The sequence below is a fragment of the Somniosus microcephalus genome, chromosome 4 (assembly GCF_052327205.1).
Source record: "Somniosus microcephalus isolate GS21.2 chromosome 4, FLI_Smic_1.0, whole genome shotgun sequence".
Taxonomy (NCBI): domain Eukaryota; kingdom Metazoa; phylum Chordata; class Chondrichthyes; order Squaliformes; family Somniosidae; genus Somniosus; species Somniosus microcephalus.
This window is the reverse complement of record NC_140990.1, coordinates 233327621-233343978: the sequence shown is the minus strand read 5'-3', so window position 1 is coordinate 233343978 and position 16358 is coordinate 233327621. Positions and strand designations below refer to the sequence as shown.

General features: G+C 45.3%; 1 protein-coding gene across 1 annotated transcript in view; it reads left to right on the top strand.

The window, feature by feature from the left end:
* Window positions 1-1168: 1168 nt before the first annotated feature.
* zc3h15 (zinc finger CCCH-type containing 15) overlaps window positions 1169-16358 on the top strand; it is a 54024-nt gene continuing 38834 nt past the window's right edge. The window contains exon 1 of the mRNA XM_085985923.1: window positions 1169-1370. Coding sequence (XP_085842049.1) covers window positions 1299-1370 — 72 coding nt within the window. The 5' untranslated portion in view covers window positions 1169-1298. The remainder of the gene's footprint in view (window positions 1371-16358) is intronic.

Here is a 16358-nt window from a genome sequence, read left to right as displayed (position 1 = left end):
GAGCGAGATAACAACAGAAAATGCTGGAAAAACTCAGCAGGCCAGGCAGCATCCGTGGAGAGAGAAACAGAGTCAACGTTTCAGGTCGAAGACCTTTTGTCAGAACTGGAAACAAGCAGGAAAAGGAACAGATTTTAAAGCAAGTTTAGAGGCTGGGAAATAGGGGAGGGGATGAAAGAACAAAAGGTCTGTGATAGGATGGAAGGCAGGAGAAGAAAAGAGGCATTAAGAGATATTCAAGGCAAGAGGAGATGGTAGCAAAATACTGCAGATGCTGGAAATCCAAAATAACAACAGAAAATGCTGGAAAAACTCAGCAGGCCAGGCAACATCCGTGGAGAGAAAATAGAGTTGACGTTTCGGGTCGGTTTTGAAAAAGGGTTAGACCCGAAACATCGACTCTATTTTTTCTCCGTGGATGTTGCCTGGCCTGCTGAGTTTTTCCAGCATTTTCTGTTGTTATTTAAGAGATGGTAATGGGACAGGTTAAGAAACATAGAAGATAGGAGGTAGGCCATTCGGCCCTTCGAGCCTGCTCCGCCATTCAATGAGATCATGGCTGATCATCCAAATTCAGTACCCTGTCCCTGCCTTCTCCCCATATCCCTTTAGCCTTAAGAAATATATCCAACTCTTTCTTGAATATATTTAATGAACTGGCCTCCACCGCCCTCTGTGGCAGAGAATTCCACAGGTTCACCACTCTCTGGGTGAAGAAATTCCTCCTCATTTCAGTCCTAAATGGCTTACCCCTTATCCTTAGACTATGACCCCTGGTTCTGGACTCCCCTGCCATCAGAAACATCCTTCCTGCATCTAGTCTGTCCAGGCCTGACAGAATTTTATAGGTTTCGATGAGATCCCCTCTCAATCTTCTAAACTCCAGTGAGTATAAGCCCAATCGACACAATCTCTCCTCATACGTCATTCCTGCCATCCCAGGTATCAGATGGCTCTAGATGGAGTGTGAATTGCGCTGGCAGAATGAAAGACAGCGAGTGCGGAGTGTTTGCTCTCAGCGGGGCTGGGCGGAGTGCTCCACTTCACGGGCCCCGCCCCCTCCGCTTCACGGGCCCCTCACCCGGCCTCGCCCCCAACGCTCCGCACGGGCTGGCCCGGCCCCGCCCCGCCCCCCATTATTGTTGCCTGGGTTTCCGCGCCGAGCCGGCGTTACCCACAACGCCCCGCGCGCTTAAGCGCATGCGCAGCAGTCACTCCCTTACAGTGTCGCGGCCTACGGCGAACGGATCCTCGACTCCCGGTAGCGAGAGTGCGGAGGCTCGGTGAAACATAGTGACATGCCCCCCAAGAAAACGTCCAGCCAGCCCAGCAAAAAAAACGATCAGAAAAAGAAAGAGAAGGTCATCGAGGTGAGTGGACAGCAGCCGTCAGGAGGTGCACAGCGCACCGACCGGCCGGCCTGCACTCCATTCAACGCGGGACAGGCCCAGCACGGCCGGCGGACGTTGCCCTCCCCTCCGGCCCGACCGCTACCCGAGGCGCAGGGGCGGCGGAGAACCCTGTTGCCGGACGGGGCAGTTCCTGTTTGAGTCTCCGGCCCCCACTGTGCTGAGTTTAATAACCTCGTTGTCTGGTGTGTGGGCCCAGGGTCCGAGAGCTGGAATCTCTGACCGGAGGGACCGCTACTCCACGCACCGCCGGCAGGAGGCGGCTGATACGGCGGCCGTGTGATCAGGAACCAAACCGTCAGTTCACCCTGTCGCTGAATGGAAAAACGTCCCCTATCCCCGCAGTTAACACGCGGCTTGTAATAAGTAATAAATCTAATTGCTCAAGCTGGTTGCACACAAAATGGCAGCGCCCAATCTGCGCTTATTTGGCTCGTTGGCTGTCGAATCAGTGCAGCGTTAACGTTTTTGCCTCAAAGAGTATGACTGCTTTAATGGCACATGTTTTTATGAGATATGTTAATTCTGAAATAATTCCTATTTATCTTTTATATACAAGACGGGGCGGTAGTGAAATTAGAGCTACTGCTTAAAGAAGCAGCATTCCTGAGGGGCTAAAGTAACACTTACATTTATATAGCGCCTTTCACAACCTCAGGATGTCCCAAACGCTTGTAGTCAACGAAATACTTTTGAAATGTAGTCACTGTTATAATGTAGGAAACACGGCAGCCAATTTCTGCACAGCAACCTCTGATCTAGACGAGGGAAGTAGATGTAATATCTCCAAGTTTGCAGACGACACAAAGCTGGGTGGGCGTGTGTGCTGTGAGGAGGATGCCAAGAAACTCCAGTATGATTTGGACAGGTTGGGTGATTGGGCAGATGCATGGCAGATGCAGTATAATGTGGATAAATGCGAGGCTATCCACTTTGGTGGCAAAAACAGGACGGCAGATTATTATCTGAACGGCAATAGATTGGGAGAAGGGGAAATGTAACGAGACCTGGGTGTCCTTGTGCACCAGTCACTGAAGATAAGCATGCAGGTGCATGCAGCAGGCGGTTAAGAAGGCAAATGGTATGTTGACCTTTGTAGCAAGAGGGTTTGAGTACAGGAACAAGGACGTCTTGCTGCAGTTGTACAGGGCCTTGGTGAGACCACACCTTGAGTATTGTGTGCAGTTTTGGTCGCCTTACCTGAGGAAGGATGTTCTTGCCATGGAGGGAGTGCAGCGAAGATTCACCAGGCTGATACCTGGGATGGCAGGAATGACGTATGAGGCAAGATTGGGTCGATTGGGCTTGTACTTGCTGGAGTTTAGAAGAATGAGAGGGTATCTCATTGAAACTTATAAAATTCTAACAGGACTAGACAGACTAGATGCAGGAAGGATGTTCCCGATGGCCGGGGAGTCCAGGACCAGGTGTCACCGTCTAAGGATAAGGGGTAAGCCATTTAGGACAGATGAGGAGGAATTTCTTCACCCAGAGAGTGGTGAACCTGTGGAATTCTCTACCACAGAAGGCAGTTAAGGCCAATTCATTAAATATATTCAAGAAGGAGTTAGATACATAGCTTAAGGCTAAAGGGATCAAGGGAGAAGGCAGGGACAGGGTACTGAGTTTGGATGATCAGCCATAATCTCATTGAATGGCGGAACAGGCTCAAGGGGGCGAATGGCCTACTCCTGCTCCTATCTTCTATGTTTCTATGTAAGAAATAGGAGCAGGAGTAGACGATTTGGTCCCTTGAGCCTGCTCTGCCATTCAATAAGATCATGGCTGATCTTCTACCTAAAATCCACTTTCCTGCACTATCCCCATATCCCCTGATTCCCTTAATATCCAAAAATCTATCAATCTCTGTCTTGAATAGACTCGATGACTGAGCCTTCACATCCCTCTGGGGTAGAGAATTCCAAAGATTTACCACCCTCTGAGTGACACAATATCTCCTCATCTCAGTCCTAAATGGCCGACCCCTTATTCTGAGACTGTAACCCCTGGTTCTGGACTCCCCAGCCAGGGGAAACATCCTCCCTGCATCTACCCTGTCAAGCCCTGTAAGTATTCTGTATATTTTAATGAGATCACCCTTCATTCTTCTAAACTCTAGAGAATATTGGCCTAGTCTACTCAATCTCTTGGGGCAATCCCCCATCCCAGGAATCAGTCTGGTGAACCTTCGTTGCACTCCCTCTATGGCAAGTATATCCTTCCTTAGGTAAGGAGACCAAAACTGTGCACAATACTCCAGGTGTGGTCTCACTAGGGCCCTATATAATTGCAGTAAGACGCCTTTACTCTTATGCTCAAATCCTCTTGTAATAAAGGCCAACATACCATTTGCTTTCCTAATTGCTTGCTGTACCTGCATGTTAACTTTGTGATTTGTCTACAAGGACACCCAGGTCCCTCAACATTGAGCATCAACATTTCCCTATCTCTCGCCATTTAAAAAAAATACTCTGCTTTTCTATTTTTCCTACCAAAGTGCGTAACTTCACATTTCTCCACATTATATACCATTTGCCATGTTCTTGCCCACTCATTTACATAGAAACATAGAAGATAGGAGCAGGAGTAGGCCATTCAGCCCCTCAAGCCTGCTCCGCCATTCAATGAGATCATGACTGATCATCCAAACTCAGTACCCCGTCCCTGCCTTCTCCCCATATCTCTTGATGCCTTTAGCCTTAAGAAATATATCTAACTCCTTGAATATATTTAACGAATTGGCCTCAACTGCCTTCTGTGGTAAAGAATTCCACAGGTTCACCACTCTCTGGGTGAAGAAATTCCTCCTGATCTCTGTCCTAAATGGCTTACCCCTTATCTTTAGACCGTGACCCCTGGTTCTGGACTCCCCCACCATCGGGAACATCCTTCCTGCATCTAGTCTGTCTAGTCCTGTTAGAATTTTAAAAGTTTCAATGAGATCCCCTCTCCTTCTAAACTCCAGCGAGTATAAGCCCAATCGACCCAATCTCTCCTCATACGTCATTCCTGCCATCCCAGGTATCAGTCTGGTGAATCTTCGCTGCACTCCCTCCATGGCAAGAACATCCTTCCTCAGATAAGGCGACCAAAACTGCACACACTACTCAAGATGTGGTCTCACCAAGGCCCTGTACAACTGCAGCAAGACATCCTTGTTCCTGTACTTGAATCCGCTCGCTCCGAAGGCCAACATACCATTTGCCTTCTTAAACGCCTGCTGCACCTGCATGCTTACCTTCAGCGACTGGTGCGCAAGGACACCCAGGTCTCGTTGCACTTCCCCTTCTCCCAATCTATTGCCGTTCAAATAATCTGCCTTCCTGTTTTTGCCACCAAAGTGGATAACCTCGCATTTATCCACATTATACTGCATCTGCCCAATCACCCAACCTGTCCAAATCATATTTTCTCGCCATCCTCCTCACAGCACACACGCCCACCTAGCTTTGTGTCGTCTGCAAACGTGGAGATATTACATCTACTTCCCTCGTCTAGATCATTATTATATATTGCGAATAGCTGGTGTCCTAGGACCGATCCCTGCGGTACCCTACTAGTCACTGCCTGCCACTCGGAAAAACACCTGTTTATTCCAACTCTGCTTCCTGTCTGCCAACCAGTTCTCTATCCAAGGCACTACCTTGCCCCCAATACCATGTGCTTTAACTTTACAAGCTATCTCTTATGCGGGACCTTATCAAAAGCCTTCTGAAAGTCCAAATACACCACATTCACTGGTTCTCCCTTATCTATTCTACCAGTTACATTCTCAAAAAATTCCAGTAGATTAGTCAAGCACGATTTACCTTTTGTAAATCCATGTTGACTTTGTCCGATCCTGTCATTGTTTTCCAAGTGCTCTGCTATTACATCTTTTATAATGGACTCTAGCATTTTCCCCACTACCGATGTCAGACTTACCGGTCTATAATTCCCCGTTTTCTCTACCACCTTTTTTAATAGTGGGGTAACATTAGCTACCCTCCAATCCATGGGAACTGTTCCAGAGTCTATAGGATTTTGGAAGATGACCAGCAATGCATCTACTATTTCTAGGGCCACTTCCTTAAGTACCCTGGGATGTAGATTATCAGGCCCTGGGGATTTATCAGCCTTCAATCCCATCAATTTCCCTAACACCATTTCCCTACAAATACTGATTTCATTCAGTTCCTCCCTCTCATTAGACCCTATGTTCCCCGACATCTCTGGGAGGTTATTTGTGTCCTCCTTTTGTGAAGACAGAACCAAAGTATGTATTTAATTGGTCAGCCATTTCTTTGTTCCCCATTATAAATTCCCCTGATTCTGACTGCAAGGGACCTATGCTTGACTTCACCAATCTTTTTCTCTTCACATATCTATAGAAGCTTTTACAGTCAGTTTTTATGTTCTCTGCAAGCTTACACTCATACTCTATTTTCTCCCTTTTAATTAATCCCTTTGTCCTCCTTTGCTGGATCCTAAAATGCTCCCAATCCTCAGGTTTGCTGCTTTTTCTGGCCAATTTATATGTCCTCTCTTTGGATGTTATGCTATCCCTAATTTCCCTCGTTAGCCACGGTTGAGTCACCTTTTTTGTTTTATTTTTATGCCAAGCAGGGATGAACAAATTCTGTAGTTCACCCATGCGATCTTTAAATGTTTGCCATTGCCTATCCACCGTCAACCCTTTAAGTAACATTCCCCAATCCATCCTACCCAACTCGTGCCTCATACCATCATAGTTTCCTTTATTTAAATTCAGGACCCTAGTCTCTGAGTCAAATACCTCACTCTCCATCTTAATGAAGGATTTGATCATATTATGATCGCTCCACCCCAAGGGGACTCGCACAACAAGATTGCTAATTAATCCTTTCTCGTTACATAATACCCAGTCTAAGATGGCCTGATCTCTAGTTGGTTCCTCGACATATTGGTCCAAGAAACCATCCCGTATACACTCCAGGAATTCCTCCTCCACAGTATTGTTACTAATTTGGTTAGCCCAATCTCTATGTAGATTAAAGTCACCCATGATAACTGCTGTGCCCTTATTGCACGTGTCTCTAATTTCCTGTTTAATGCCATCCCCAACCTTAGCATTACTGTTTGGGGGTCTGTATCCCCTTGAGGCCTCTTTGCATCCTCCTCACAACTTACATTCCCACCCAGCTTTGTATCATCAGCAAACTTGGATGTATTACGTTTGGTCCCCTCATCCAAATCATTGATGTAGAGTGTGAATAGCTGAGGCCCAAGCACTGATCCTTGCAGTACCCCACCAGTTACAGCCTGCCAGCCGAAAATGACCCGTTTATTCCTACTCTGTCCGTTAACCAATCCTCAATTCATGCTAGTACTGTATATTACTCCCAATCCCATGAGCTCTATTTTTATTAAAAAAAAAAAAAAAATTATTCATTGATGGGATGTGGGCATCGCTGGCTAGGCCTGCATTTAGTGCCCATCCCTAATTGCCCTTGAGAAGATGGTGGTGAGCCGCCGCCTTGAACCGCTGCAGTCCATATGGTGCAGGTACACCCACAATGCTGTTAGGAAGGGAGTTCCAGGATTTTGGCCCAGTGACAGTGAAGGAATGGTGATACAGGTCCAAGTCAGGATGGTGTGTGGCTTGGAGGGGAACTTGTAGGTGGTGATGTTCCCATGCGTCTGCTGCCCTTGTCCTTCTAAGTGGTAGAGGTCGCGGGTTTGGAAGGTGCTGTTGGAGGAGCTTTGGCGAGTTGCTGCAGTGCATCTTGTAGATGGTACACACTGCAGCCACAGTGCGCCGGTGGTGGAGGGAGTGAATGTTGAAGGTGGTGGATGGAGTGCCAATCAAGCGGGCTGCTTTATCCTGAATGGTGTCGAGCTTCTTGAGTGTTGTTGGAGCTGCACTCATCCAGGCAAGTGGAGGGTATTGCATCACACTCCTGACTTGTGCCTTGTAGATGGTGGAAAGGCTTTGGGGAGTCAGGAGGTGAGACACTCGCCGCAGAATTCCCAGCCTCTTGTGTGGCACCTTATCGAATGCCTTCTGAAAATCCAAATACACCACATCCACTGATTCCCCCATATCTGTTCTACTGTTACAACCTCAACATGATTTCCCTTTCATAAATCCGTGTTGACTCTGCTCACTCCTATTATTTTCCAAGTGCCCTGTTACCACATCCTTAATAATAGATTCTAGCATTTTCCCTACTACTGATGTCAGGGTAGCTGGTCTGTAGTTCCCTGTTTTCTCTCTCCCTCGTAAGAACATAAGAACTAGGAGCAGGAGTAGTTCATTTGGACCCTCGAGCCTGCTCCGCCATTCAGTAAGATCATGGCTGATCTGATCTTGGCCTCAACGCCATTTTTCTGCCTGTTCCCATACACTTGACGACTCCTTTCTTAAATAGTGGGGTTACATTTGCTACTTTCCAATCTGCAGGAACTGTTCTAGAATCTATGGAATTTTGGAAAATGACAACCAATGCATCCACTATCTCTATAGCCACCTCTCTCAAAACCCTAGGATGCAGGCCATCAATCCGGTCCAGGACATTTATCGGCTTTCAGTCACATTAATTTCTCCAGTACTATCTTTTTTTTACTCCTGCTAATGGCTTTCATTTCCTCATTCTCGCTAGACCCTTGGTTCTCCACTATTTCCGGGAAGTTTTTTGCGTCTTCCATGAAGACAGACACAAAGTATTTAATTTCTCTGCCATTTCCTTATTCCCCATTATAATTTTTCCTATCTCAGCCTGTAAGGGACCCATATTTACTTTCGCTAATCTTTTCCTTTTTACATACCTATAGAAGCTTTTACAGTCTGTTTTTGTCTCTTGCGAGTTTACTCTCATTCTATTTTCCCTTTATCAATTTCTTGGTCCTCCTTTGCTGAATTCTAAAATCCTCCAGCTTATTACTCTCTTTGGCAACATTATAAGCCTCTTCCTTTGATTTAATACTATCTTTAATTTCTCTTGTTAGCCACGTTTGGTCCACTTTTCCTGTGGGGTTTTTGTGGTTTAAAGGAATGTATATTTGTAAATTATGTATTCTTTAAATGCTAGCCATTGCTTCTTTACCATCATACCTGTTAATGTAGTTTCCCAATCTACCTTAGCCAACTCGCCCCTCATAACTATGTAGTTTGCTTCGTTTAGATTTAAGACCCTAGTTTCGGATTTAACTAAATCACTTTCAAACTCTATAAAATTCTATCGTATTTTGGTCACTCTTCCCTAAAGGCCACTTTACTGCAAAGTTATTAACCCTTTCTCATTGTACAATACTAGATCTAAAATAGCCTGCTCCCTAGTTGGTTCTTCAACGTACTGATCTAGAAAACTATCTTGCATACATTCCATGAATTTGTCCTCCACACTATTACTGCACATTTGGTTTGCCCATTCTATATGTAGATTAAAGTCCCCCATGATTACTGTATTACCCTTGTTACATGCGCCTCTAATTTCCTGATTTGTACTGTGCCCTACATTACAACTACTGTCTGGGGGCCTATAAACAACTCCCACCAATGTTTTCTGCCCCTTGCTGTTTCTTAGCTCCACCCAAACTGATTCTACTTCTTGATTTTCCGAGCTGAGATCCTTTCTCTCTACTGTCTTTATCCCATCCTTTATTATCAGGGCTACACCTCCTCCTTTTCCATTTTGCCTATCTCTTCTAAAAGTTAAGTATCCTGGAATATTTAGTTCCCAACCTTGGCCACTTTGCAACCACGTCTCCATAATGGCTATTAAATCAAACCTATTAATTTTGATCTGCGCTATTAATTCATCTATTTTGTTGCGAATGCTTCATGCATTCAGATGTAGTGCCTTTAGCTTTTGACTTATTTCTATTTTTCCCTGATGTCACCTTAGTCACTGATGCCTTTAAACTCAAGAATGAAAACTTTTAATTTGAGATGTTAACTGGGAGACAATGCAGTTAGGACAGGGTGATGGATGAGTGGGGACTTAGTTCAGGATGGGATGCAGGAGGCAGAGTTTTGGGTGAGCTGAGGTTTACTGCGGCTGGCCCAAGCAGTATTGGAATAATTGAGTCTGGAAGTGACAAAGGTATGAATGAGGACAAATGGAGGGTGAGATTACAGAGGGGACGTTGGATGTCTTTGTGATGGAGGGGATGTGAGGTTTGGAAGCTCAGCTAGGCTTCAGATAGGATGTTGAGTGCAAATAGTCTGGTTCAGCCTGAGGTGATCGCTGGGGATGGGGGTGGAGTTGGTGGCAAGGATATGAAGTTTGTGGTGTGGCAAAACATGATGGCTTTGGTCTTCCTAAAGTTTAGCTGGAGAAAATTGCAGCTCATCTGAGACTGGATGTCAGACAAGCAGAAGCAGTGGGGAGGTTGAGAGATGTGGTGTAGAGGTGAGTGTCATCACTATGCATATGAAACCTGACTCTATGTCTAGATGATATTGTCAGAGGGCAACATGTAGATGATGAAGAGGAAGGGGCCAAGGATGAATCTTTCAGATATTTCCAAGGTAACAGCACAGGGTGAAAAGAGAAGTAATTGCTGGAGACTATGGTTCCAATCTGATAGACAAAAGTAGAACCAAGTGAGAGTAGTATTTCCGAGTTGGACATCAAAGGAGTGGTGTTGAAGGAGGATGGTGTAGTTAACTGTGTCAAAGGCTGCAGAGAGGTTGAGGATGAATAAGGTGCCACGTCACAGAATGTCATTTGTGACTTTGGTTAGGGCTGGTTTGGTGCTGATTTAAGTCTGCGTCCCCCTGGATTTGAGGGAGCACAGATGGGGCCGTACCACAGGAACAGATGGGATGGTTTTGCTGGAGACAAATGCATCAGTGGTGGTGAGATTGAGCCACAGAGTTATCATGGTGAATGGAGACCCAAGGTTAGGCACTTGAGTTTTAAATTGCAGTTGTAAGTGATGTGGGGTGATTGTTTTCCAGGGGTAGTTGTGGATTGGTTGGAAGGGAGGTTTGGGGTTGTAGGCACTGAGAGATACAAGGAAGTAGTCAAAGATGGCCTTGTCAGTAATCAAGATCATAGAGTAGAGAAGCCGTGGGCGATGGTATGGTTGAGTTTTGAGGGAGGGCAGCGAATTCATAGGAAAGAGAGCTGAGATTGAGTTGAAATCACTGTGGGTAAGCCACTCATTGCAGAAGCTGATGGAATATTTTAGGGCTTGGGGCAATAGACAACAAAGATTTTGAAGACGTGAAGTGCTTGAAGAAATTTAAGGTACCGGAAGAGTAGGGTGAAAATACAAAGTGTGACACTGACATGGGCCAAGTTGCCACAGCAGCAATTTGATCAGGGTGGGTGGTGGAAAGTATAGCTGGGTGGGGAGACGGCTAAGAGACAAGGTGTCACCCTCCATTTAGCCAAGTTTCAGGCAATGTCAATACAGTGATTCACAATAAGGTCTTGAATGTTTGTGAGTGAGCAGCTAGTCTGGAGGGAATTACGGAAAAGGTGGTGATTGTTGGTTCGAGGTCTCACGCAGGCTGCTTGCTGGCTTCAAAATGCAAAAAACCACGCATGCGTGGTAGTTTGAATGGGTCACGCAGCCCCTTAAAGGGTCCGCATGGCCCAATAAAAATTAGAGACGTTGTTCATATCAATAAATTTATTTTCTAAAATTCTGACGACTTGTTTTATTTTTGTGCCCTTGGTTACTGTAGTTCAAATGTGGTTCTTTCAAGTTGGCGCGTGTTTCAATTGATAATTTTTATTAAGCTGTATATACTTTAATATACACTAAATTTATATACATGAACCTTGAATTAGGAATTCTTAAACTTTTATGTTTTAGCTTCAGGGAACTTTATGCAATGATGCTTGATTTGGTCAACTTTAATGTTCCAAACAAACAAACATGAAAAAGACCAGCTGGTCCATTGAGTCTGTTCCATCTAGCCATGACTAGACAGCACGAACCCCCCCGCCCCCCTGTGCTCACTACCCAGTAGCAGCCATGTAATCTCCTAGGAGAGGCAAGAAAATACATCAAAAAATCCTAGGTCAATTCAGGGTTTAAAAAAATATTCTGGGAAATTCCTTTCCACTTCTGAAGGCAATTAAAAACAAGTTCCAGGAGATAAGTGACCACAAAGCACATTACCCAACACCCCCACCTACCTTTTTGTACACAGTGATGTCAGCCTCATCCAGCTCCCTTTTGAATGTTTGAAGGGAATCCACATCCATTGTACAAGATGGCAACTTGTTCCAGAGGTGAGTGACCCTCTGAAAAGACAAACCTGGCCTCTAGCCTAGGTCTATGCTTACGTAACTTACATGCACGACACCTCATTCTCCCTAACTTTGCAAATAATCTGTTCACATGTACGCAGCCTAGTCCCATCTTTGTTTTAAATACTTCAATCACGTCTCCCCGAAGTCTGCTTCACTAGAGTTAAAAGGATCTAGCTCCCTGAACCTATTGTGATAACTAAGGGTTTTAACCAAGGTATTAATCTAGTGGTCCAAATCTGAACCTTTTCCAGAGCCTCTATACATCCCTATAATGTGAGAGGACCAGAACTGGACACAGTATTCTCGATGGGGCCTAACCAGGGTCTTGTACAAGGGCACGATGGTGCATTTTATTTTATATTGGATCTGGTAGTTCCTAATTTATTTCTTTTTGAATTGACTGTAGACAAACATTCCCTTGTTTTGATTTTCCAGTCAAGACCTCCTTAGCTGGCATTTACATTCAGCATCAGCAATGCCACAGGCCTCATTGTAGGAGGTGCCTTCATGGGTAATTTTTCATCATGCTTTCTTATCTTGAGCAAGTTGTTCCCAATTATGTACATTTATTTTTCACTGAGTTAAATTTAAGCAATCTTTATATCTCTCGCTGTCCACCATGAGATCGCACCAGAGTTGTCAATGGACCAGAAAATATCTTTGGGATTTGTTCATCAGACGTTCGTACCACATGGCCTGACCAGCGTAGCCTTGCCTTCTTGATCAGAGCACCATCTTATCTTCATTAGTCACCTCAGGCAGCTTAGGCGAAAGTGATTAGATTTCTTTTACGTGGCGTGCTTCTCGCAGGCATAAAGCAGGCTCTTCAGAAAGCCGGCCTGTATACTTCGAGCTTGGTCTGCAGGCTGAGGCCCCTCTTAACCCAGAGGCACTTGCAAAGTTTGCAAATGCTAGGCTGGCTTTGGTGATTCTGCAGGATACATCTGTATCAATATGGACTTCTCTAGACGATGCTACCTAGGTAGGTGAATCTGTCCATAGCCTGAACCATCGATTGCCATGATAGGTGGCGTGTAACCCTTGCCTGAGGCTGTTTGAAAGAGTACCATTGCCGTCTTAAGACTGATAGTCATGCCAAATTGCAGGCAAGCTGTTGCAAGGTGGTTCATGATTATTTGAAGAGCTGCCCATTTGTCTTGAATCTGATCTTGACTCTGATTTTGAGATTATTGAAAGCATAGCAGCAAACAAAAGGCTGGAGTGATGGTGCAAGGACGCATCCTTGTGTAACACCATCTGTAACTAGGAAGGAAATTGAATTGTCCCAATCTTCCACTACTCTAGCCATCATGCTGTCATGGAATTGTTTGACCATTTCAATGAATTTGTCTAGACACCCAAACTGGGAGAGGATTTTCCAGAGAACTCCTCTACTGACAGTGTCGAATGCCTTTGCCAAGTCAACAAAGAAACAGTAACGGTCTACATTTTGCGTGCTCTCTTTCTAGGAGCTGCCTGGCTGCGAAGGTCATATCAGTTGTGCCTCTGACCCACATTGCTGAAAAAAATCCTAATGGACCTGCTAATGTGTCAAATAAGCATCACTATTACAAGGATCTTTCCAGCAATGACAACTAAAGAGATTCCCCAATGATTAAAGCAATTTTCCTTCCCATTGTAGAGTGGGCAATTGAAGCATCTTTGAACTCCTGAGGTATCTTTTCTGAGCACCACATGGGTTGAAATAGTTTGTTGAGGCATTTAACTAAGTAGTTGCCACCAGCTTTGTATATCTCAGCTGGAATAGCATCAGAACCAAATGCTTTACCATATTGAGATCAGCTAAATGACCGGAAGATGGTGTTGGTGATAAAACTGTGTTCAGCACAGTTGCTTAGGAGCAGAAGGCCACTGCTGTAATTTCCAAAGCCATGTTTGCCAGTGATGCCCCACCAGGTTTGATGGTCTGAACCGACACAAGCGTTGAAATCACCCAGGGTGATTGTCATTCTTGGGTACTTGAGAGATAGTGGTCTAGATCTTCATAGAATTTGTTTTTGATCTTGTCGGGGTTGATCATGGCTAGTGCATAGGCGCTGACTATGGAGGCAATCTTTGTGTCATCGCATGGTCATTGATACTTTGGGAAAGTTCTCAAGTTTGTCTGCAATACTGGGCAATAGAAAAACCAACACTGGTCTCACAGCGTTCCTCTTTGGGCCGGCCACTCCAGAAGGTGGTAAAACCAGCACCAGTTTTCATTACTTGGCCAATTTTTTGGCGTGGTGAATTTTGCTTAATGCTGCAATGTCTATTTTATATCTGTTCAGTTCTCTGGCAATCAGCGCAGCTCTACATTTTCTGTTTGTCTCTCTGGAATCACCGTCCAAAGTGTTCGAACATTCCAGGTAGCAATATTGAAAGGGAAAGATTTTGTTTTAATTTTGGATGTTTTCGACCATCAAAATGGTTTGCCCATCAGTTGCAGCTTTCTGACCAGGGAACAGAGAAGTGGGCAATATTGAGGGCACCTTTCTAGTGCCTTCCTCATGCCATGAAGGTGAGCAGTGCTGCCGAACGCCACTGCTGCTTAATTCAGTGAGAAGTGACCCTATGCCCTGAGCCGCCTGTGTGCAAGTCTGAGTTACTGGAGGGTGAGCAGCACTGTGGAAGTGTACTATTGAGACGACAAAAATGTTTTGGTCGCTTGCAATGTTCCCTCGAATTCTTTTTCCTTGCGCGAGCCCTTTATAGTTGCTGCGGCAGCGCTGGTGACCGGCCTGCGCAGGACCTTGCGATCGGTGCGCCGCCGTTCACTTTAGGAGGAACATTGGTCGCTTGCCTCTCTACCTTCTCAAACAGAACATCCTTCCTATGATCAGGTGACCAAAACTGTTCACAGTGCACCAACAAATTGAAATCCCTTGATTTGTGCTTTACCTCTCCTAATGGAAGCCAGTGCCTTACTTTTCTCCAGGTGCAGCAGAGCACCAGGTGACAGTTTCATAGATTTATTCTTTTGCTTTCACCAGTGTGTGTATTTAAATCATTGTATATTTAATGCTTGATCTGTTGCTAAGTGTTCACCTACTGAAAAGTTGTCCAAGTGTTTGTGTGCCACAAAGATACATTCCATGGAGCCTTTGGGGCCGTGGATAATGTTTTACTAATGTTCCCATTACTTGCATATACCTGAAGTTGCTGTTATGAACAAATCTCGATGTGGTTTTGGATTTATCCACCAGTGAAGCAAGAACAACCCTTTCCACACCTAAAAGCTCACAAATTTCAAACAAGACAAACCAACGAATAAGATAAGTGTAAATAGGAGCACATTACTGGGCCATCGAGGTTTGGTGTGCCAGTGCTCATGGGCTGCAGGTTGGATGCACTGGGATGGAAAAAAATCCAAGTATGCAATATCTATTGCATTTTTGTTGTCTACCATGTCAAAAAAGCATCAAGTTAGCTGAGCTAACTTTCTAGTTATTTTGAAGTAAAAAAAAGTTTAAACATTTTTTAAAGTATTAATCTCTACCAGTCTGTTAATTGAGGTCCACTCACAGGGATACTGCACTGTGAAGTGGTGGGCCACAGGTCTCTGCATGCAGTTCCTCAAGTTAAACTCCTCTCCATAATGCTGCTATGTAGTCAACCAGCGGAGGCACTTTTGCACAGGATCAGTTTAATTTTTATGAAACCACAACTTGTATTTATAAAGCGCCAGGAGTAGGCTCCATGAATATCCCCATCCTCAATGATGGTGGAGCCCAGCATGAGTGCAGAAGACAAGGCTGAAACGTTTGCAACCATCTTCAGCCAGAAGTGCCGAGTGGATGATCCATATCGGTCTACTCCCGAGGTCCCCACCATCACAGAAGCCAATCTTCAGCCAATTCGATTCACTCCACATGATATCAAGAAACGGCTGAGCGCACTGGATATAGCAAAGGCTATGGACCCCGACAACATCCTGGCTGTCGTGCTGAAGACTTGTGCTGCAGAACTAGCCGCGCCTCTAGCCAAGCTGTTCCAGTACAGCTACAAAACTGGCATCTACGACAATGTGGAAAACTGCCCGGGTATGTCCTGTCCACAAAAAGCAGGACAAATCCAACCCGGCCAATTACCGCCCCATCAGTCTACACTCAATCATCAGCAAAGTGATGGAAGGTGTCATCGACAGTGCTATCAAGCGGCACTTACCAATAATCTGCTCACTGATGTCCAGTTTGGATTCTGCCAGGACCACTCGGCTCCCGACCTCATTACAGCCTTGGTCCAAACATGGAAAAAGGAGCTGAATTCCAGAGGTGAGGTGAGAGTGACTACCCTTGACATCAAGGCAGCATTTGACCGAGTGGTATCAAGGAGCCCTAGTAAAACTGAAGTCAATGGGAATTGGGGAAAACGCTCCACTGGCTGGAGTCATACCTAGCACAAAAGAAGTTGGTTGTGGTGATTGAAGGTCAATCATCACAGACCTAGGACATCCCTGCAGGAGTTCCTCGGGGCAGTGTTCTCGGCTCAACCATCTTCAGCTGCTTTATCGATGACCTTCCCTCCAACATAAGGTCAGAAATGGGGATGTTCACTGATGATTGCGCCGTGATCAGCACCATTCACAACTCCTCAGATAATGAAGCAGTCCATGCCCGCATGCAACAAGACCTGGATGACGTTCAGGCTTGAGCTGATAAGTGGCAGGTAACATTCGCGCCACAGAAGTGCCAGGCAATGACTATCTCCAACAAGC